At 39.5% G+C, this 22,764-nt stretch overlaps 1 protein-coding gene across 3 annotated transcripts in view; it reads right to left on the bottom strand.

Annotated features, from left to right (window-relative positions):
• Positions 1–22,764, bottom strand: part of LOC100010032 (zinc finger protein OZF-like) — a 41,968-nt gene that overhangs the window by 15,089 nt on the left and 4,115 nt on the right. The window contains exons 1-2 of one of the 3 annotated variants that reach the window (XM_056796284.1): positions 14,213–15,286; positions 6,517–10,495 (exon numbers count right to left, since the gene is read on the bottom strand). The exons of 1 other annotated variant lie outside the window; for it this stretch is intronic. In XM_056796284.1, coding sequence (XP_056652262.1) covers positions 8,835–10,495; positions 14,213–14,243 — 1,692 coding nt within the window. In that variant the 5' untranslated portion in view covers positions 14,244–15,286 and the 3' untranslated portion in view covers positions 6,517–8,834. Of the gene's footprint in view, positions 1–6,516; positions 10,496–14,212; positions 15,287–22,764 lie in introns of those variants that run through there. One more of the 3 variants, XM_016422296.2, reaches the window with a different exon arrangement.

The raw sequence follows: 22,764 nt of genomic DNA, 5'->3' as shown, positions 1-22,764 counted from the left end.
GTAGGAAATGAACCTAGATGAGATCGGATTGAAAATGAGTGGAACAATAAAGATGATAGAGCAGGAAATCTTTTGGAGGAGATGGAATGGAATGGGATTGCTTAGATAATAGAGGGGTTAGTCTTGGGAAGGTATAGGGTCACTTCATCATGTGAGACAGTATGAAGGAAGAGATAGTGGCAGAAGGAATTAGTGATGGAAGGTGAAGAAGTGAGAAGAGGGACCTTACAGCAAATGACTGCCATTTTTCAATATTTTACAAGGTGAGGCTCTCAGCTGAGAAACTGGGGGAATGGGGAACTATGAGAAGTTTGTATAGGGATGAAAAGTTTGGGAAGATCTGCTGTGGAGAGTAGAACAGTGATTTTAAAAACCAACAATTTACCTTATCTTCTATCTTAGAATCAATACTGTGTATCAGTTTCAAGGCAGAAGAGCAGTAAGGGCTAGGCAATGGAGTTAAATGACTTTCCCAGGGTCACTCAGCTAAGAAGTATCTGAGGTCAAATTTGAACTCAGGACCTCCCATCTCTAGGTGTGGCTCTTAATCCTCAGAGCCACAAATGCTGAATTGAATAAGGAAATATATTGGGATTGCCTAGCAGCAGTGAGAGCCCAATTGAGATTGTTGAGATACATAAATATGTATCTCATACATGAGTTGAGATACATAAATCTGTAGTGTATCCAGTAAGACTGGGTAGACTGTGCTATGTTACAAACAGTGTCATTTGCCACAAGGTCTATGAGAAAGCTGTGTATATAGAAATTCCATCTTCATAAAGGACAGGAATTAACTGTTATGAATGAACCAGCTCAGTTCAATGAGCAAACTCTAGCAGGAGATAACCAGTGGATTCAATTTTTAATCTTGCTCCTGGTTCTAAGATATCTGAGCAATTTCTTTTAATATTTCTTTAACTATTATCTCTAGGCTCTTTTGTTAAAATCATGGTTTTAGATAAACCAGTGATTCCAAAATTCCTTTCCTCAATTTTCTTCCCTGGTTGTTTTTATTTTATTTTTTAAGTTTTTCTCAAATTTTTCTACCTTTTGACCTTTTTAAAATACTTATTTTTGTCTCAGAGTTATTAGCTGCAATTCTTAATGTTAAGCTTTCCAGTATTGTTGTAAAGATCAAATGATAACACATGTGTGCATATAGAGATGTGTGTGTGTCATTTAGTCATTTCAGTTGTGTCTGACTCTTTGTAATAGAATTTGAGGCTTTTTGGGCAGAGATACAGGAATGGTTTTCCACTTCCTTCTCCAGAACATTTTACAGATTAAGAAGCTGAGGCAAACAGTTGAGTGACTCGCCCAGGGTCACACAGCTAGTAAGTATCTGAAAGTGGATTTGAATTCATGAATATGAGTCTTCTTCTTCTTTTTTTTTAACCCTTACCTTCCATCTTGGAATCAATACTGTGTATTGGTTTCAAGGCAGAAGAGTAGTAAGGTCTAGGCAACAGGGGTTAAGTGACTTGCCCAGGGTCACACAGCTGGGAAGTGTCTGAGGCCAGACTTGAACCCAGGACCTCCCATCTCTGGACCTGGATCTCAATCCACTGAGCAACCCAGATACCCACTAATATGAGTCTTCTTGATTTGAAGCCCATTGATCTATCCATTGTACTATCCTATATGTGTGTGTACATATATATGTACATACACATGCACATGAATGCATATATACATATAAACACTTGTCTTTTAAAACCTTAAGGCAATTCATAACAATACTGTGTGGTAAGGGCTAGACAATGGGGGTGAAGTGACTTGCCCAGGGACACATAGCTAGGAAGTGTCTGAGGCAAGATTTGAACCCAGGACCTCCTGATTCTAGTCCTAGCTCTCTCTCTATCCACTGAACCACTCAGCTGCCCTCACCAAAGGTCTTCTGAAGGAGATGGCTCTTGAGCAGAATTTGAATATGGCAATGAATTTGAAGAATTAGACCTGGGTGGGGAGAGAAGTCCAGGCATGGATGAGAGGAGTCCATTCAGGGCAAAGGTGTTGGAGCAGGTCTTGTCCTGAGGTCAGACTGATGGAGTAATTAGAAGTCTTCTGGGCTGAGCATGTCCTTTTATGGCCTCTTCTTACAGAGTTGATGGTGCTGAGGCGGGCTATGATGGTAGGGTATTTGGTAAAGGGCTGGACACAATCTGGGGGCTTCATGACCTCGCCCACCTTGCACCCAAGGTCTGGAGATGGCTCAGGACCCCACTAGGTGCTAGCTCTTCCGACTTGGTCCCAATCCTAGCTACAGCATGGTTCTCCCAATCTGACTTGGCTATGAATGCTTGAGGGAAACATATCTCCCTAACAGGAGGGCTATCTTCCTTAAAATACTAAGCTGTCGGGGGCAGCTGGGTAGCTCAGTGGATTGAGAGCCAGGCCTAGAGACGGGAGGTCCTAGGTTCAAATCCGGCCTCAGCCACTTCCTAGCTGTGTGACCCTGGGCAAGTCACTTGACCCCCATTGCCTAGCCCTTACCACTCTTCTGCCTTGGAGCCAATACACAGTATTGACTCCAAGACGGAAGGTGAGGGTTTAAAAAAAAAATACTAAGCTGTCATCTTTGGGATAACCAAATCCGGGGGGGATTGGACCCATAGTAAATGACTTGCTTTCTCTGGAGTAGATCATTGGGCCCTTAGAGACCGCTATGCTCACTCTGGAGCCATTGCATCAATGATCTCAGGTTCCCCTTCGTTTATGCTCCCTTTCCCTCCTCTCTCTGTTGGTTTCTCTGACCACATCATTATCTCTCTGCCTCCATTTCTGTCTCTCTCCCTTTTTCCCCCTCTTTTCTGTGTACTCCTATTGTGCTTCTCTTACCAACTTGTTTCCTTTTCCCATTTCTTATTGGCCTTGACTTGTTACTCTCCTTTCTTGGGGATGACTCACTCCCAGCCTCTTTGCTCCACGCTCTCCAGCATCTCAATCTTTTGCCTTCAGCGTTCTCTCACGGAGACCAGAAATGATCTCTTGGAGACCTCAAGGTCATTCACCTTCCTGTTAGCCTCAACATCTCCCTTGTTTCTACTCAGTTCCAAGCCTACCTTCTTCTGGCTCCCAAGGCCTTCCCGTCTCACATTACCTTTCTTTAGCCTCCCTGTACTTGTACATATTGGGTTAATTTCCACACTGTCTCCCCATGAGAGAGGAGGACTAGCATTTATGTTTTATGGCGTCCCCAGTGATTAGTACCAGAACGTGTCACATATTAAGCAATGATGCAATGCTTGCTGGCAAAGTACCTGGAGGCTGGTGGAAGGGTCAGAGCTATTGGGTGTATTTAATGTCCTAGAGCATGCTGGCACACATGTGCACACACACACACACACACACACACATTCAATCCATGGTGGAAAATCTCATCAAAGAAATTAAAGAGAAGATAACTGAATGGAAATGAAAATATACAGAAGGGAAGAAAAATATCAGAAAAAGAGATGCGAAAACATGATGGGGTCAGCTAAGTGGCTCAGGGAATAGAAAGTCAGGTCTAGAGATGGGAGATCCTGGGTTCAAATCTGACCTGAGACACTTCCTTTCTCTGTAACCCTAGATAAATCACTTCACCTCCATTGCCTAGCCCTTACTCCCTTCTGCCTTGGAACCAATACATAGTATTGATTCTAAGAGGGAAGGGAAGGGTTTTCTAAAAAAATGAAATAAAAGAAAACATGATAGTCACACAGGTAAAACATAATGTGTTTTTTTAGGCACAATGGATAGAAACCACTTAAATATCTGAGGTTTCATTTTGGAGAACCACTTGGAACTATGCCCCAAAGGCTATAAAAGTATGCATGCTCCTTGCCCCAACGATAGCACTACTAGGTCTATATTCCAAAGATATTTTTTTAAATAAAAAGACCTATAGGTATAAAATTATCTATTGCAGCTCTTTTTTGGTGTGATAAAGAATTGGAAATTGAGGACATGCCCATCAATTGGGAATGGCTGAAGAAGTTGTAGTATATGAGTGTGATGGAGGATTATAGGAAAGGATGATGAGGATGCTCTCTGAAAAACCTGGAAGACCTATATATGATGCAAAGTGAAGGGAGCAGTACCAGAACATGGTACACAGTAATGGCCATATCATGAATGATGATCAACTGGGAAAGATTTAGCTATTCTCAACAATCCAAAGATCCAAGACAATTCTGAAGGGTTTATACATTAAAAATGCTATCTATCTCCCAAGAAAGAACTGATGGAGTCTGAATGCAGATCTAAGCATACTTTTTAAAGCTTTATTTTATTTTTTAACCCTTACCTTCCATCTTAGAATCAATACTATGTATTGGTTCCAAGGCAGAAGAGTGGTAAAGGTTAGGCAAAGCTCAGGGTCACCCAGCCAGATTTTAATTTAGGATTTCCCATCTCTGGGTCTGGCTCTCAATCTCCCGAGCCACCAAGCTACCCCTTTAAAACTTTCTTAATTTTCCTGTGGTTTTTTAGTCTTTGTTTTCTTTTGCAATGTGACTAATACAGAAATGTGTTTTACATGACTCTGCATGCATAATCTATATCAAATTGCTTACTTTCCCACCAAAGCAAGAGGAAAGGGATGGAAGGAAGGAATTTGGAACTCAAATTTTAGAAGATGAAATGTTAAAAACATTTGCAATTAGAAAAAAATTCTAGGTTTCCCAGCAAAATATGGCAAGGCAAAGAAGCCTGAAATGCAATAATGTCAGAAGTAATCTAAGAAAATTGCCTAAAACTTCCAAACAGAGAAAACAAAGTACCAATTACAAGAACCCACTGATGGCCCCCAGAAGATAGATGAAGGTAAGAATAAGAGAAGAAGCAATCTTCTGGAGAAGATAGGATGGAATGGAATTTCTTGTGCATGACAGGAATTAGCCTTGGCAAGGAGAAGGGCCAACTCCTTGTGTGAGACAGGAATGAAAGGAAATAGTGATGTCTGAATGAAATGAAATGAAGAAGAGGAATAAGAGAGAGTTTGTGGCAAATGGACTCAATTTTTAAAAAATGAAGCAAGACAAGATTCTTTGCTGACAGGGTAGGGGGGAGAGAGAGCCATTGGAGGCTGGAAGAAAGAAAAGACTTGGAAAAGGTGTTGTAAGCCAATTAGGAAAGTGTAAAATGATCATCTTGCTACAGTTTGGGCTCAGTTGAGATTTGTGTCACACACATTTGTAGGAGATGTGCTCCAGTTTCATTCAGCCATGGGTAGGCATGAAGATGGCAGATGTTGGAACTAATCCATGGATGGAGTTAAGCAGGCTCGATCGGCAATAGGATAAAGAAGCAAGGGACTTGAGAGAAGAGGATAATGTTGAGTTGAGCTGATTTGCCAAGGGATCAAGATGAGAAATTGAGGAGAGTGTGGCCAGGGCAGTGGTAATGGCCTGGGAAAGAATTAGGGGATGGAGAGATTGACAGTGAGAATTAAGAAAAGGGTTTGGGATTACAAGGCAGAGAGAATGGTGGAATGACAACAGACTGGGAAGAGAAAAAGGAAGCACAAAGGCAGAATACACAAGATCAAAGGTATGACCATCTCTGTGTATAGCTCAAGTGGTATAGAGGATTCAGTCCCAAGAAGTGGATAAACTGAAAAACTAGGTAGTGAGGATATTTTAGGGATTATCAAATACAAGTAAGGTGGAGATGCAATGCTGAGTTCATGGAAGAACTGGAACAGTTTAATTGGAGCACAAAGGATACTTGATCAAGAATGGGGTACGTCAAGGGATTCAAGAAAAGAAACAAACTTTTCCAACAAGGTGTAATGACTAAGGAGCATGTAGCTAATACATAAGGAAGATGGTGGAAGAATGGAAAGTCAAACTGAGGATATACAAGAGGGTCTTGGGGTCTTCAGGTAATAAGAGAGATGGAATGATAAAATATTTTTATCAGACAAAGAACTATTGGATTACATGGAAGATTGATTTCACTTTCTCCAAGTACTATGATAAATAAGAAAATGTCAGAAGCCAAATCAAATGTATAAATTAAAACAATAAATATGAATGGTTTGAATCCTAACATTCAATGAATAGTTATAGAATGGCTCAAAAAGTATTTAAAAATTATTTAATGCAAACACAAATACCTGAACAGCTAGTTAGTGCAGTCGTAGTACGCTGGAATTGATTCAATAAGATCTGAGTTCAATCCCTGCTTCACATGCTGGCTATAATCTTGGGAAAGTCAATTAATCTCTCTCATTCTGTTTTCTTCTCTATACCATGAGGTTAAACAATCATCTCTAAGGTCCCTTCTAGTTCTAGGATCCTGTGACCTCGACTAAATTAGACGTGGCTTGGTTTTCTTGCTAGTACTCTGAGTTTGAATAAGATTTGAACTTTCTGAGACAGCTTATTGGCTTTTTTGTAATACTTCTATGAATTCTCTATAGCAGAGGTTGGCAAATTTTTTCAAGGGTTGGATAGTAAATATTTTAGACTTTGTAGATCAAAAGGCAAAATCAAGGTTTATGTAAGTACTTATATAACAAGAGAGAAAACAATTTCCACAAAATTTTATTGATGAAATTCAAAATGTAATGAATACAATTTTTTGTAGATCTACTAATGAGATTTGAATTTTTCTGGTATAATATTTTGCTTAATAGGGTTCAAAATCAATTTCAAATGTTCTTCTGTTAATCTGTTATGAAACTGATTTTATCATTTAAAATGTCCTTTCATACACATAAGTGCTACCAAACACTGATATCAGTCCAGGAGCATATGATTTTAATTGAACTTATACACTGCTTGGAAGACCTTTGTAGAATACTAGTAGATTGTTCTCTTAACATTTGCATTTTAGAATTAGTCATTTCTTTGCAGATTAATCACTTCTAATAGAGGGTAGGTAGAAGCTCTATTGCCCAGTTAAATAAATGGATTTTGAAGTAGGTACTTTCTTTTACATTTACATCAAGATCTGAAAAACACTGCTGAAACTGTAGTTGGAGCTCAAAAATACATCTGCTTCAACTTTGCATGGGAATGGAGATCTTTTTGCTTTAATTTTTTGGCAGCAAGGAGAGTATATGAAGCAGCTTGACATTATTTAAGATGCAAACATTATCACTGAATTGACTTTATAACAGTATGTTTCATATTCAAGCACCATTTTACCTCATAATTTTGAGTTGAATTCATTAGTAAACATTTTCAAGTCTATACCAAAGGCTCTTTTCTAAAGCCTTTACATAATAGTAGTTGAGGGAAGTTCTTTTTGTACAAAAAAATTTTAGTCTTGGCTCTGAGCTCAAAAAAAATTATAATATCACTTTTCTATTTTTTTTCTTCTTTTCTTGTTTTGATATGATGGGTGAACACTGGTAATAAAAAGTCACAATCCAGTGATATCCATGGCACTGAATTATGACTACGTTGCTCAGATTTCTGGTGCACTGAGCAGTCATGGGAAAGCCATAGACAGTCTGTCACAACTACTCAATTTTGCCATCCTAGAGCGAATGCAGCTATAAACAAAATATAAATGAATCAGTGTAGCTGCATTCCAACTAAACTTTTCTTTCCAGTGCTTCATAAGGTCTAAGTCTTGACCGGACACTTTCCCACATTCATTTTATTTATAAAACATATCTACAGCATGGAACATTACAGTTATGAGCTGAGACCAAAACTTTTCCCAAATATAGTATATTATAAATTTCTCTTTCCTGCGAATACTTGGATATCAAATAAATCTTGTGTTCTGAGTGAATTCTTTTCAAAATTCTTTATAAAGTATATCTCCAGTAAAATTTCCATGCAAGAATTCCTTCCAGGCATTTCTGGGGAACTTTATGTTTTTTTTCCCCTGAATCTCAAGAAAAATCACTTGAGAATTTGAGGAGAAAGTATGGTGAGTCTCCTTCAAGAATTAAAGGTTAATGATCATCATAGCAGCATCACTGGTTCTAAGGAATCCAATGACTGAATGTTAATGTAGACTTTTCTGGGAAATGGGACAGGAACACATATACGAGGGAGAAGCTGTCATGATTTGATAATTCAGGCTTGCTTATAACTCTTGCCATGTTAAAATGTGTATTCATGGCCTGGTGTGCTGCTAGTAGTGAGTCAATCTTGAAAGTAAAATTAAAATTAATAATTTTATTTTTATTGTATACTTTATACAAATACTACAAGTGGTATTCCAAGAAATAAGTTTTAGAAGTGAAAATAAGTCGTTAAATTGGCAATTTTGATACGTGATACACATCTGAGTATTTCTCCTTAGTTGGAGATCTGAATGTTACACTATCCAAAGAGTACTCAATAAGGTTCATTGACATTATCTAGGGCTTAAATATTTGCTATAAGCCACAGCTCTTTTATAAATACTAAATGTAACATTTCTTATTTATGAAACAGTTTTAAGATTCATAATAATGAAGAGAATGAAGAATGTTGAACATCCTTTAAAAAAGATAAATTAAATCAGTCATCTTATTGCCAGATATTTTAAGTCACAGTCCCAATATATTGATTTATAATAATCTATGCAATTTATTAAATCAGTTTTTTATAACTCAAAGAAAAATATTCACTATTTATTATTATGACCACTTGTTCTGAAATGTTATGGAAAAACACCAAATACCTTATGATTCCATGAATTCCCAAGTACTCAGATTTCTCATTCTGAAATCCCCCAAATTAATATCTGCTGGGAATTTGGTAACTATACTCTCCAGTATGAGTCCTCTGAATAAGACTTTATTTCTGAAGGAATGCTTTGCCGCATTCATTCCTTTCTGAAGGAATCTTTTCAAAAATCATGTAAGAATTATGTGAATGTTTTGCTACATTAATTGCATCCTAAGGCTTCTCTCCAGTATGAATCCGTTGGTGCCGAACCAGGGACGAGTTTGTGAAGAAAGGTTTCCCACATTCACTACATTTATAAGGTGTCTCTCCAGTGTGAATTCTCTGGTGCCTATCAAGATCTGAGCTTTGAATGAAGGCTTTCCCACAATCATTACATTTATGAGGCTTCTCTCTAATATGTGTTCTCTGATGTAGGATCATGTGAGACTTTCTAATGAAGGCTTTCCCACATTCATTACATTTATAAGGCTTCTCTCCAATATGAATCATCTGGTGTCGAATCAGATTTGAACTCTGAATGAAGGTTTTCCCACATTCATCACACTTGTAAGGTTTCTCTCCAGTATGATTCTTCTGATGTCGAATAAGTCTTGACTTGCGAGTGAAGGCTTTCCCACAATCATTACATTTATAAAGCTTCTCTCCAGTATGAATCATCTGATGTCGAATAAGATTTGAACTCTGATTGAAAGTTTTCCCACATTCATTACATTTATAAGGCTTCTCTCCAGTATGAATCTTCTGATGTCGATTAAGTCTTGAGATGCAAGTGAATGCTCTCTCACATTCACTACATTTAAAATGTTTCTCCCCAATAGGGATCTTCTTATGTTCTGTAAGGCTTGAACACTGACTGAAGGCTTTCTCAAATTCACTACATTTATAAGGCGTCTCTCCCATATGAATCATTTGATGCATAATGCGGTTTGAGCTCTGAATGAAGGCTTTCCCACATTTGTTCCATTTATGATGCTTTTCTCGAGTATGAACCATCTTATGCCTAACAAGCTTTGAACTCTGAATGAAGGCTTTCCCACATTCATTACAAGTATAAGGCTTCTCTCCAGTATGAATCACCTGATGTCGAATTAGATTTGAGCTTTGAATGAAAGTTTTTCCACATTCGTTGCATTTGTAAGGTTTCTCCCCAGTATGAATCTTCTGATGTCTGATAAGTCTTGACTTGCGAGTGAATATTTTCCCACATTCATTACATTTGTAAGGCTTCTCTCCAGTATGAATCTTCTGATGTCGAGTAAGATTTGAGCTCTGAATGAAGGCTTTCCCACACTCATCACATATGTAAGGCTTCTCTTCAATATGAATTTTCTGATGTCGAATAAGTCTTGAATTGCGTGTGAAAGATTTCCCACATTTGTTACATTTAAAAAGCTTCTCTCCAGTATGAACCATCTGATGTCGAATAAGATTTGAGCTCTGAATGAATGTTTTCCCACATTCATTGCATTTGTAAGGCTTCTCTCCAGTATGAATCTTCTGATGTCGATTAAGTCTTGAGATGCAAGTGAATGCTCTCTCACATTCATTACATTTAAAAGGCTTCTCTCCACTAGGGATCTTTTTATGGTCCACAAGGTTTGAGAGCTGACCAAACGCTTTACCACACTCGTTGTATTTATAACAGTTGTCTCCAGTCTGAATCTGCTGGTGTTTGGTGATTTTTCTTACATTGCTTCCCAGCTTCACCTGCTGCCTTTTTTCCTGACTCTCACTGTTCCCAATTTCCCTAAAAGTAGAATAGCCAAAATCAGCCCATATGAGTCTTTCTACTTTTACCCCATGGGATGATTCTTCTCCTGTAATGCTTTCTTTTGGAGTTGACTCTGTGGTCTCATTCCTCAACTCCATATCTGGAAAAAAAATTAATATAAAAGGTGAATGCCTCTATTTCTCTGAGCTTGGAGAAAGGTAACTGGGGAATGAGTTGTTGTAAACAGCTGTAGATGTTGCTGACATAAAGGAAGCACATGATGTTGACCAGTCTCACATTTTTCCTGATGTCTGTGGAGAAAATGGTCAAAGTCAAGCAGGAATAGTGAGAAAACAACTAAAGAATTAAGAGGAGGATTCCCTGTGCATAAAATGAACATCGAGAGTAAGGATAAACTACTGAGGAAGACTGGAATAGCAGGTATACAGAACAATAAATTAGAAGAAGATAACTACCTTGGTATAAGAGGTAAGAAAATACTTAAAGCACAAAAGATGAGAAGAGAAAAATATCCAAAAAAGAGTAAGAATCAGGGAAAACCACCTGGTATCAGCACCCAATTCTTCATTGCTTCAAGAATAAGAGCCCAACCAATTTGGAACTATGCCCAAAGGGCGACAAAAGAATGTCTACCCTTTGATCCAGCCATAGCACTGCTGGGTTTGTACCCCAAAGAGATAATGGAGAAAAAGACTTGTACAAGAATATTCATAGCTGCGCTCTTTGTGGTGGCCAAAAATTGGAAAACGAGGGGATGCCCATCAATTGGGGAATGGCTGAACAAATTGTGTTATCTGTTGGTGATGGAATACTGTTGTGCTCAAAGGAATAATAAAGTGGAAGAATTCCATGGAGAATGGAACAACCTCCAGGAAGTGATGCAGAGCGAGAGGAGCAGAACCAGGAGAACATTGTACACAGAGACTGATACACTGTGGTATAATCGAACATAATGGACTTCTCCATTAGTGGCGGTATAATGTCCCTGAACAATCTGCAGGGATCTAGGAGAAAAAACACTATCCATAAGCAGAGGACAAACTGTGGGAGTAGAAATACCGAGGAAAAGCAACTGCCTGACTACAGCAGTTGAGGGGACATGACAGAGGAGAGACTCTAAACGAACACTCTAATGCAAATGCTAACAACATGACAATGGGTTCGAATCAAGAACACATGTGATACCCAGTAGAATCACACATCGGCTATGGGGGGTGGGGGGAAGGAAAAGAAAATGATCTTTGTCTTTAATGAATAATGCTTGGAAATGATCAAATAAAATATTATAAAATTAAAAAAAAAGACTTAAGAGCCCAACATCACTATGAGAAGGCAGCACTGTATAAGCAAAAGTCAGTTGGATTTGGAATCAGAAGGCCTGGGTTCAAATCTCAGACCTATTATTTATTACCTACCTCTTACCTTGGGTAAATCACTTGATCTCTCTTGGCTTAAGTTTTCTTATATGCAAAATAACATCATTAAACCAAAATCTCTTAATATGCTTCTTTTTCAGATGTAAACTATTGATCCTAGTTCATCATAATAAACATATGGGGCAAATTTATGAATCTTTAAGGTTTTCCAGGTTTTCCTCCTACTTTGTAATCATAACATCTTTTTAATAAAGGTACTATTGGCATTTTTTGGTTATTTTGTATATGAGAAAGTGAGTGAATTTTTCAAAGTTGTGTCTTTTCCAGACAAAAAAAGTAAATAAATAACAGTTTTCACTTATGGAGTAATTTTGGGTAGGCAGGTCTCTATTATCCTCCTTTTTATATGTGTGTGTATAAAATCATCAGAAGTCAAATCAAATTTGAACCCTAAATGTTTTCCCATATTCATTATGTTTGGCATCCTGTAGAGGTTTCAGAGCCTGGGCATATCTTGGTTCCTTCAGTTCTTGAAAGGAGAAGGCAATCAGAGTTTCTGCCTCTAAATCTTTTGAGTCAAGTCCTCATGCAATGATTAAATACCTACTTCCTGTAGATCTATGAACAGTAGAGATCTAGCATAGAACCTTGCCCTCCAGGAGCTAACACCTAGCCATCCTTAGACCCAAAGTAGAAAAACCCAATGATAAAACACCTGTCTTAACTCTATATCTGCTCTAGCCTGTATCTTTTCACCAATTGATTTATGGATCCATAAATAATAGAGACAAAACAGAATGAAGATAGATCCCCCAAAGATATATGAAACATAATATTTCCCATGAATCATTCTGTCTCTTTAGGTTCTTGTGGTTCAACTTTCCTGAAGAGACATCCCATGACTTGCATGATAAAATATGGAGAACCATTCTGGAGAAGCAGGGAGTACAGCAATATTTATAATACTCAAGTTGCCCTCTGGAGTACCAAAGGAGAAGGTACAGGTAGAAAAAAGAGATGGTCCAGGGTTGAACCTTATGGGATAACCTAGGCTAGCCATAGTAACATCTAGTAAGATTTTGCAAAAGATGAGACATGGTGAGACAAGTAGGAGAAGAACAACATTTGTTTCCCAGAGCCCCCCAAAAGTAGATCTGTGAGGAGATTAAAGTATACTATGGCAAACATTGCAGAGACATAAAAAAGAATGAAGAATGATAAAAGACCATTAGATTTGGCCATTAAGAGATCATTGCTAACATTGAAAAGTTACCAACAAAGTTATCAACAACTGAAGTTTCAGTTGAATTATAAACGAGAAGACACATTTTATAGGCTTTAGAAGAGTAAGAGGAAAGGTAGTGGAGGTGTTGAGGCATGTTGAGGAGCCTATTCAAAGAATTTAGCTGATATGGGAAGGAGACAAGAAAAGTGATAAGCATCTGGGATGGTAGGATGGACTGAAATGGTTTTTTTAAGGATGAGGGAAGCATGGGCTTATTTGTAAGCATCAGGGAAGGAGCCATTAGATAGAAAAAGATTGAAGATTAGAGAATGGAGATGATAATAAAGTCAGTTTGTTGTAATAGACAAAAATGTATAGGATGAAAGATGGATATAGAAAGGTGAGGAGGTCTGCCTATCTCTTCAGAAATTGGAGGGCAGAAAGAGATTGTAGGGAACAATTTCAGTTGGATGGGAGATAAGGAAAGGGGAAAGGAGTTCTTGGCAAAGAACATTTGGAGATGCAGTGTAGAGTGTTGGTGATGGGGTGCAGTAGGAGTTGGGGCAGAGGAAAGAATAGGTGTGGAGCAGTTTTTTTTTTGAGGAAAGAGGAATAGATAATAGGCCAGAAGGATAGACCAGAGAAAGAAATATCCCCTTCCACTTTACTTTGCCTCCCGCATGGGCCAATACATTTCCTTAAAATGTATTGGAACTGTCCTTGGTTCTTAGACTGGCTCAGGGAAGTAAGCCCAAGTACAAGAAATCAGGAGAAGCTCCAACTTCCCTCTGAGGTCTGGCTAGGGGAAGATGCACTCACTTAATGAGGAGTCTCTGCTGAACAGTCTTGGCAAATATCCTTCCCCGGTTCTAACTATGTATATGTCCTTTGTTAACAATTTGTGATTCCCAGATCCCTAAGTAAAGGGTGCCATGAGGTGAGAGGAATTCCCTACAGGAGATGATCACTCCCGATAGGCCAGATGGGGAGAGAATTCTCAAGACCTGGGGACCCTCAGAGCCTGAGTGTCTATTAGTTCCTACAGCTCTTGAAAGGAGCCAGGATTCAAAGTTCCTGTTTCCAAATTTTTCAAGTCAATTCCTCATGCAATGATTAATCATTGTACTTACTTTCTGCAGATCTAGGACTAGAAAGATCAGCAGGACCCTGCCCTCCCCAAGCTCACATCTGGCCATCCTTAGACACAAAGCAGAAAAATTCAATAATAAAATGTTTCTCCCTAAAGTAGACTTACCATTACTCTCAGGGTTTCTTGATGAATCCATTGGGTTTTGTTGAACCTCTCCCTGGCTGCTACTACCTTCTGGACTTGGGAAGCTCTAGTCTCCAGGCTCAGATCCTCTTAATTTTCACTCTGAGGGTTCACAGCTCAAACTCCTACCCCAGGCACTCAAGTTAAAATTTTCTTCACCTAGGTATGGTTCACAGCAGCCAAGAAACTAAGGTTGGATGGCTTACACTCTCAGAGATTTACAGCTTTGGGGTGTAATTAAACGGTCAAGGTGGGGTTAAGAACCCTGCCTGGATATTTTAAAATTGTTTCTTCCATTAGAACATACTTGCCTTCAGAAACAGGATAGCTCCTCAGAGGTAGCTTGTAGCAGTGGATAGAACCCCTAGATTTGGAGCCAGACAGATCTGAGTTCAGATTAGACTTCAGATACTTCATAGCTATATGATCCTGGGCAAGTTACTTAACTTCTGTGTGCCTCAGTTTCCTCAACTGTAAAATAGGAGTCAAATAAGATAATATTTGTAGAAAGCACTTAGGAAACCCTTATAACAGGACAGTGCCTAGCACATAATAAATGCTACATAAATGCTTATTTTCCTCCCTCCATTCTTTTTTTCATTTCTCTATAATTCCAGCTTTTAGCACTGAGCTGTGCAAGTAGCAATCAATTAAAGACTTATTTACTGCCTGCCTGCCTACCTGCCTTAATGGAGCCTCTTATCCCAACCCCACCCCATTCTCAGCCTCCCTCTTATCTTGGAAGTGGGGTTTCACCAGAAAGGAGCTCTTTGGGGAAAGAAGTTAGATACAGATTTCATCTCTATGTAAGGAAAACTTCCTCCCAGTTTGGACTGTGCCAAAGTGTCTGGGACAGCATCAGGAGGGAGGGACTGTCTCTAATTGGAGGTCTTCATACAAAGTTTGGATGACAACCACTTGGGAACATGGTGTAAGGCACCTTTGTTTAGGGATGGTTGGACTAGATGTCTCTGAGGTTCAGCTTGGAGATTCTGGGTCTGTGCCTCTTTCTGCCATGGCCAGGAACTGTTAGCTGGGCTCAAAGGACACTTTGCCCCCTCCTGAAAGAGAAAGAAAAGGGGCTGAAGGATGGTTTCTACCCTTTCTCCCTTTCCAGAGCAGCCCTGAGCCTGGTGGGCCTAAGAAGGCTCTGTTAAAATGCATTGCTAATTTATTTTGTATGTCTTATTTGTACACAGCTGCTAGCATGGAGTCTCACCATTAGATTGTGAGCTCCTTGGGATCAGTTATTATCTTGCCAGTCTATCCTTTAATATTTGGCACAGTCTTTAGCTCACAGAAGGTGCTTAATAACTGTTTATTGGCTGTATAACCCTCCAGCTATCTCTTACAGGAGAAGTGAGTTAATTCCTGAGCAAGGTGCAAAGTCCTTAGTTTCCCTACTGCCAAAGACTATTTTCTTTCTTTGATGAAGTTGCTTTCTTGGAGGCAGCTGAGGTTCTCTTTTAGGGCCCTTATCTTATTCTATTGATTCATCTATGGTGGGGTTTCTAGATCCTCGAGGTGGCATTTGTTCCTTCTAAGAATCTGTCAAGAGTCTCAGAAATGATGGGAGCTGGTGAAGCTAGGTTGTCCTTCCCTCCCTTCTTCTCCTACCCCTTTCTGCCTTGGTCCAGAACTTCAGGGAGTCTCAGCCTCCTGGTTTCACCATGACACCTGCTCAGGACAAGAACTTCATCCAACTATGATATATCCAGGATGCTGGGATCCACAAGGAGGAGATCCGTGAATCACTGGCATTGAAGAGTTTCATGAATGCCCTGCCTAGGAAGTTGGGCTGGGGGTGGGAGAGGGATGTTAATGCATATAGAGCCCAGCAAGGAAACACTGATAGTGGGAATGGTTTGCCATAAATATTTAAGAAAGAAGAGAATGAAAGAGAGGTTGAGATATAGGAAGGAGGAGACAGATAACCACAAGGTTCAGTTTGACCTCTTTATCCACTGGCTTTTTCTTTGTAGACATGCCCTGATCTCTCACTTTCTCAAAAATCCTTCACGACCCCACGACCATATTAAGGGTGGCTTCATCATCTTTCATCTTTCCTCCCTTTTCTTGCCAAATTTATTGGGAAAAACCAAAGTAAACCAAACTGTCCACACTCATTGCCTATCATTAACTTTTCAATATCTTGCAATCTGGTTTGTAACCAACACTGAACCAAAATGTCTTTCTCCAGGTCACCAAAGACTTTTCTTCGTAACTTTTTTCTCTAATTAGCTGCTATAACTTCCTTTATCATTCTTTTTTTTTAAACCCTCACCTTCCATCTTGGAATCAATACTGTGTATTGGTTCCAAGGCAGAAGAGAGGCAAGGGCTAGGCAATGGGGGTCAAGTGACTTGCCTAGGGTCATACAGCTGGGAAGTGTTTGAGACCAGATTTGAATCTAGGACCCCCTATCTCTAGGCCTGGCTCTCAATCCACGGAGCTACCCAGCTGCCCCCAGTCTTTATCATCCTTAAGAAGAACGATGGATCCAGCCCAGTCTTTGTCCTGATCTCAAATTACCAATTGCCAATTGAATGTTTTGAAGCAAATGTCTTATGGACATCTAAAACCCAACACATGCAAGAAAAAACTCATGATCTAAACCTAAAATTTCCTCTTAGCTCTTCTATTTCTATCCAGAGCATCACTATCCCTTTGGTTGAATCTCAATACAATTTTTAACTCCTTCCTCTCCTTCCTCTACTATGTAATCTACCTCCTCAACACCTCTCCTCCCTGTCTCCTTTTTCCCATTCTCTAAGAATCCCCCTCATTGAAACCCTTATCACCTTTCATTTGGACTATTAAAATAACTTCTCCAGTATCCAGTTTAGTTCCTTCCCTCTTCAATTCTTCTTCCACCTAGCTGATAAACTGGTGTTTTTTTTTTTTGTTTTTATTTTAAACCCTTACCTTCCGTCTTGGAGTCAATACTGTGTATTGGCTCCAAGGCAGAAGAGTGGTAAGGGCTAGGCAATGGGGGTCAAGTGACTTGCCCAGGGTCACACAGCTGGGAAGTGTCTGAGGCCAGATTTGAACCTAGGATCTCCCATCTCTAGGCCTGGCTCTCAATCCACTGAGCTACCCAGCTGCCCCCTAAACTGGTGTTTTTAAGACCAATGTATTTCAGTTATTAATTAAAAAATAAATTTCAATTTATTGCATCAATTTCCTCTCCTCATTTAAGCCTGTCACTCCCCAACCCCTTTATGATGAAATGGGATCGAATCTATTTGTCATTTGAAATTCCTCACATAAAGCCAGGGATATGCTGGTAAACTTCCAACAACTGGTACTTAAAAAAAAAAAGTGTGGCATCAACCTCCCAAGTTTAATCTGTATTATTAACCCTTTCTTAAATCTAGATAATTGCCACAACAGTAAGTTAAGCCCCAATCTGGAGCAGTTTCAATTTCTGAGGTGTAAGAGATCACCCTGAAAATTAACCACTTCACAGTCTGCCTCTGCCCCATCTTCCAGGTTGAACACTACTGAGTTGACCATTCCTCAGGTCAATCATCAAACAGCCAAAGCTGCCTTCTTGCTGCTCTCCAGTCAGCCAATCTCCCACCCTCCTCTTTTCAATGGAAGCAGACAAGAGACCTTGCCCCCTCTTGTAGAAATATAGAGTATCTAATCTCTTTGGGGACATCCAGTGGTGATAAAACACTTCAAAATTATCTTATTCTGAAGCCTTTGGAATAATCTGAAAGACAAACACTGTTTATTGTGAAACCATGTCTTTCTCTCTTCTCTTCAGACCATACATAAACTCTCTCTCCTTGAAGTAACCGAGGTGATAAGCAGGAAGGAAAGGGGTGAAGGTCCCTTAATTGATCCACCTGGAAGAATTAGTTATGACCCATCTAAGTAGTACAGAGGCAGCAAATGCCACCATCACTCCTCAGATACATATTAGCTGTGTTACCATGGGCAAGTCACTTAACCCTGTTTGCCTCAGTTTCCTCATCTGTAAGATGAGCTGAAGAAGGAAAGGGCAAACCATTCCTGTATCTTGGCCAAGAAAACCCCAAATGGGGTCAAGAAGAGTCAGACAGGACTGAATAACACCAAGAAAGACAAGTATCCTTAGATCAAATGAGATAATATTTGTAAAACATTTAGCACAGTGCCTGGCACATAGTAGGCATTATATAAACGTTTAAATTATATATTATAAATAATTATTATATATACTATAAATTATATATACATAAATATATAAATGAAAACATTGATGTGAGGGAAGAGACCCCTTTGGTTACTCAATGTCAACTGTGACCAGCTACAGGAGAATTCGAAAAAGAATGTTCAAAAAGAGTGGACTTGGGACATGAATGACGATTCTTCTGTTATATGGAGTAAAATGTTCACCTGAATTTGTGTGTGTGTGTGTGGGGCGGGGGGCGGTTGTTCCTATTTTAAGATTTGGCTCATTCAAGATTCCTAAAGATCTTACTTCCTGGCATCTTCTGTCAGAGGGATGCCGAGGCTACGTGGGTGGCTGTAGGGGCCAGAGGGATTTGGATCTCTCTCCCTGGCAGAAATTCTTATAATAAAAAATAAGAAATTAACCCAAATTGATTTGGTAGACGTGTTAATAACCCAAAGAGTGAAATATTAATATTTTGTTTTATAATACCTTTGCACAATCTCTTTTCATCTAGATTTCTTGGAACCTGAAACTCCTTTCAAATATGAGCACACAGACACAAAAGCCATCTCTTTCAAGAGATTCTTCTTGATTAAGTTGTTAATGCCTGCCCCAACACAATGCATTTATTTTCATTTTATATAGCTACGGTGTTGTCATATCTGAATATAATTTTTCTCAAAAGGAATGCGATGGGGGACCGGCCAATGATTCCAATGATTGCCCAGTAAATGTAGTTTGTTTGGCTCATACATTTCCCCATCTGGAAGAGATTGGGGAGCCTGCTACTAGAGTGTCCTGTGGATGGGTAATAGAAATGCATCTTTGTGTAGACTCTAAATGATCACTTTAGTGCAATTATCAATAATATGGAAATAGGTCTTGATCAATGACACATGTAAAACCCAGCGGAATTATGGGAGGGGAGTGGGAGGAGGGGAGGGAAAGAACATGGATCATGTAACCATGGAAAATTTTTCTAAATTAACTAATTAAATAAAAAATTTTAACTAAAAAGAAGAAAAGCATCTTTGAGAGACTTTGATACATGGGTTAATTTTCTGTAACTGGTTTAGGTCTGTTAAACAGATGATGAAGAGGGGCCATTCTGATTCTTATATTTGAATTTCAAAGGTTCCAATCCCACTGAACGGACCCCTTTTCTTCATTCTACTTCTTCTTGTCTGTCAGTATTTGGGTTACAGAAAACTAATGGGGGGGGGGAAGCTGGGTAGTTCAGTGGATTGAGAGCCAGGCCTAGAGATGGGAGGTCCTGGGTTCAAATTTGGCCTCAGACACTTCCCAGCTATGTGACCCTGGACAAGTCACTTAGCCCCCATTGCCTAGCCCTTACCACTCTTCTGCCTTGGAGCCAATACACAGTATTGATTCTAAGATGGAAGGTGAGGGTTTAAAAAAATAAAAAAAGAAGACTAATAGTAAGTGGTGAGCACTTAAGCCTACCCCATACGAGACCAACATGTGGCCCATGATTATTGGGATTGGTTCTTGGCCTGGGCATTTGTCCATTCGTTTTATCTCAGGAAAGTGAGCCGCCAAGTGGTCAAGGAGTGGAGGTGATGCTGATGTTTACAGCCAGCTGGTCCTGATTTGGCATCCCAAGGAATGAGAATCAACTCTTGGGGAATGACCTCAATTTTTTCAGTGAAGTATTGGGTGAGGTCCTCAACTAAGAGAGTGATGTGTAGGATCCCATGGGAGGCTTGGGGAGAGAAGAAAAGATTCTGGTACAGCTGAGTGAAGCTGGAACCAAATTACAAAACTGCTGACACAAATGCATATAACCCAACCTCAACTAGGCCCTCACTGTGGCAAGAAGATGCTTTTACACCCCTCTAATTTCAGGAGATCAAGGGGCCTTGAGTAAGGAAGATGAGTTCAAATCCTGCTTCAGACCCTTACTAGCTGTGTGACCCTGGGCAAGTCACTTAAAACTGTTTACTTCAAATTTCCTTATCTGTAAATGAGCTAAAGTAGGAAATGGCAAACCACTCTAGTATCTTTGCCAAGAAGACCCCATGAAGAGACAGACATGACTGAAACAACTGAACGACAACAAAAATTGATTCATTATCCCATTACTTACACATCTGACATTTCCATCTCTCCTTAAACCTCCTATGGCTCCCCCTCTATCTCCCCTCTCATCTGAGAATATTGCCTAATATTCTATTTTTTTAAATTGAGGCCATTTGCTGAGAGCTCTTTCTCCCCTTTTTGTCATCTCGTCTCCCAGATGCCTTCTGCCACTATCTCCTTCTCTTTAATCCTACATGAAGAGATGGCCCTTTTCCTTACCAAGGTTAACCTCTCTACATTCACAAATGATCTGATTGCATCCTCTTCTCTCCAGCAGATTTCCTCTACTATCATTCCCTTTCTCACTAATCTTCAATCTCTTCCTGTCCATTGGCAGTAGGCAATATTGCCTACAAACACACCCATGTCTCCTTCATCTCCCCAAATCTTACCCTCGATCCATTCATCCCCACTGGCTATCATTCCATATCTTTTGTCCTTTTTGTGTCTAAAATCCATTAAGAAGGCCTCTACAATCTGTGCCTCTACTTCCTCTTTTCTATTCTTTTAAAATCATTCATTAGAAATTGATCTCTCCTAAACACTTCCTAGCTGTGTGACTCTGGGCAAGTCACTTGACCCCCATTTCCTAGCCCGATACATAGTACTGATTCCAAGGCAGAAGATAAGAGTTTAAAAAAAAAAAAAGAAATCGATCTCTCCAAAACTACCAATAATCTCTATTGGCAGATCTAATGACATTGTCCCTCTTGACCTTTCGGAAGCCTTGGACACTGTTGATCATTCTTCTCTCTCAGATTTCAGAACGCTCTCCTCTCCCAGCTCTATCTCTCTGATTGCTTCTTCTCAGTCTCTTTTGCTGGACCCTCCTCCAGATCACACCTTCTACTGGGCATCATCTTGGACTCTTCTTTCTCCTTTACTTGTATCTAAGCTGTGGCCAACACCTGTTAATCTACCTTTATGAATATCTCTCATACGTTCTCTTCTCTTCTCTGACACTGCTACCCTACTGGGGCAGTCCCTCATCACCTCATACCTGGGCTATTGCAATAGTTGCTGATGAAGCCACCTGCCTCAGGTCTCTCCCCATTCCAATTCATCCTCCATTCAGCTGTCAAATTAATCTTCCAGAAGTGCAGATCTAACCACATTAATCCCCTATTCAATGGGCTCCAAGTGGCACCTTGACACCTCTAAGATGAAATATAAAATCATCTGTTTGGCATTCAAAGCCCTTCATAATCTGGCCAACAACAACTGTTCTTGTGCTTATACTTCTTATTCCTGTCTTGTGTACTCTGCTGTCCCAAGACACTGACTTTTTTATATTTCTCTTTTATTTAATTTAATATCTTATTTTCCCCCAATTACATGTAAAAACAATTTCTAGCCTTTATTGTTTTTTACAATTTTGGTTTCCAAATTCTCTCCATCCCCTCCGCACTCATTGAGAAGGAAAGCAATCTGATAAAGGCTATACGTGTGCAGTCATGCAAAATATTTCCATATTAGTCATGTTGTGAAAGAATATGAACAAAAAATGAAGAAAAAGAAAGTAAAAATAAGTCTGCTTCAATCTGCATCCAAACTCCATCAGTTCTTTCTCTGGAGGTGGATAGTACTTTTTATCATGAGTCCTTCAGAATTAACTGGCATCTTTTACACATGTGATACCCAATGGAATTGCATGTCGGCTGTGGGAGAGGTGGAGGGAGGGAAGAAAAGAAAATGATCTTTGTTTCCAATGAATAATGTTTGGAAATGACCAAATAAAAATTAAAAAAAAGAATTAACTGGCATCTTTTGATTGCTGAGAATAGCTCAGTCATTCACAGTTGATCATCATTAACAATGTTGCTACAACTGTATACAGTGTTCCTCTACTTCTGCTCACTTCACTTTGCATCAGTTCGTGTAAGTTTTCCAAGTTTTTATGAGATTATCCTGTTTGGCATTCCTTCCGCACAATAGTATTCCATTACCAACATTTACCACAATTTGTTCAGCCATTCCCCAAACGATGGACAGCACCTTAATTTCCAGTTCTTTGCCACCACAGAAAGAGCTGCTAGAAATAGTTTTGTCTGTATGAGCCTTTTCTTTTTTTTTAAATCTCTCTGGGATACCAACCTAGTTAGTATTATTGCTGGATCAAAGGGTATGCAAAATTTTCTTTTCTCTCTTTTTTTTTAAACCCTTACCTTCTGTCTTGGAGTCAATACTGTGTATTGGCTCCAAGGCAGAAGAGTGGTAAGGGCTAGGCAATGGGGGTCAAGTGACTTGCCCAGGGTCACACAGCTGGGAA

The sequence above is a fragment of the Monodelphis domestica genome, chromosome 4 (genome assembly GCF_027887165.1).
Source record: "Monodelphis domestica isolate mMonDom1 chromosome 4, mMonDom1.pri, whole genome shotgun sequence".
NCBI lineage: Eukaryota > Metazoa > Chordata > Mammalia > Didelphimorphia > Didelphidae > Monodelphis > Monodelphis domestica.
The sequence above is the reverse complement of the archived record's forward strand: the minus strand, read 5'-3'. Positions and strand labels throughout refer to the sequence as shown.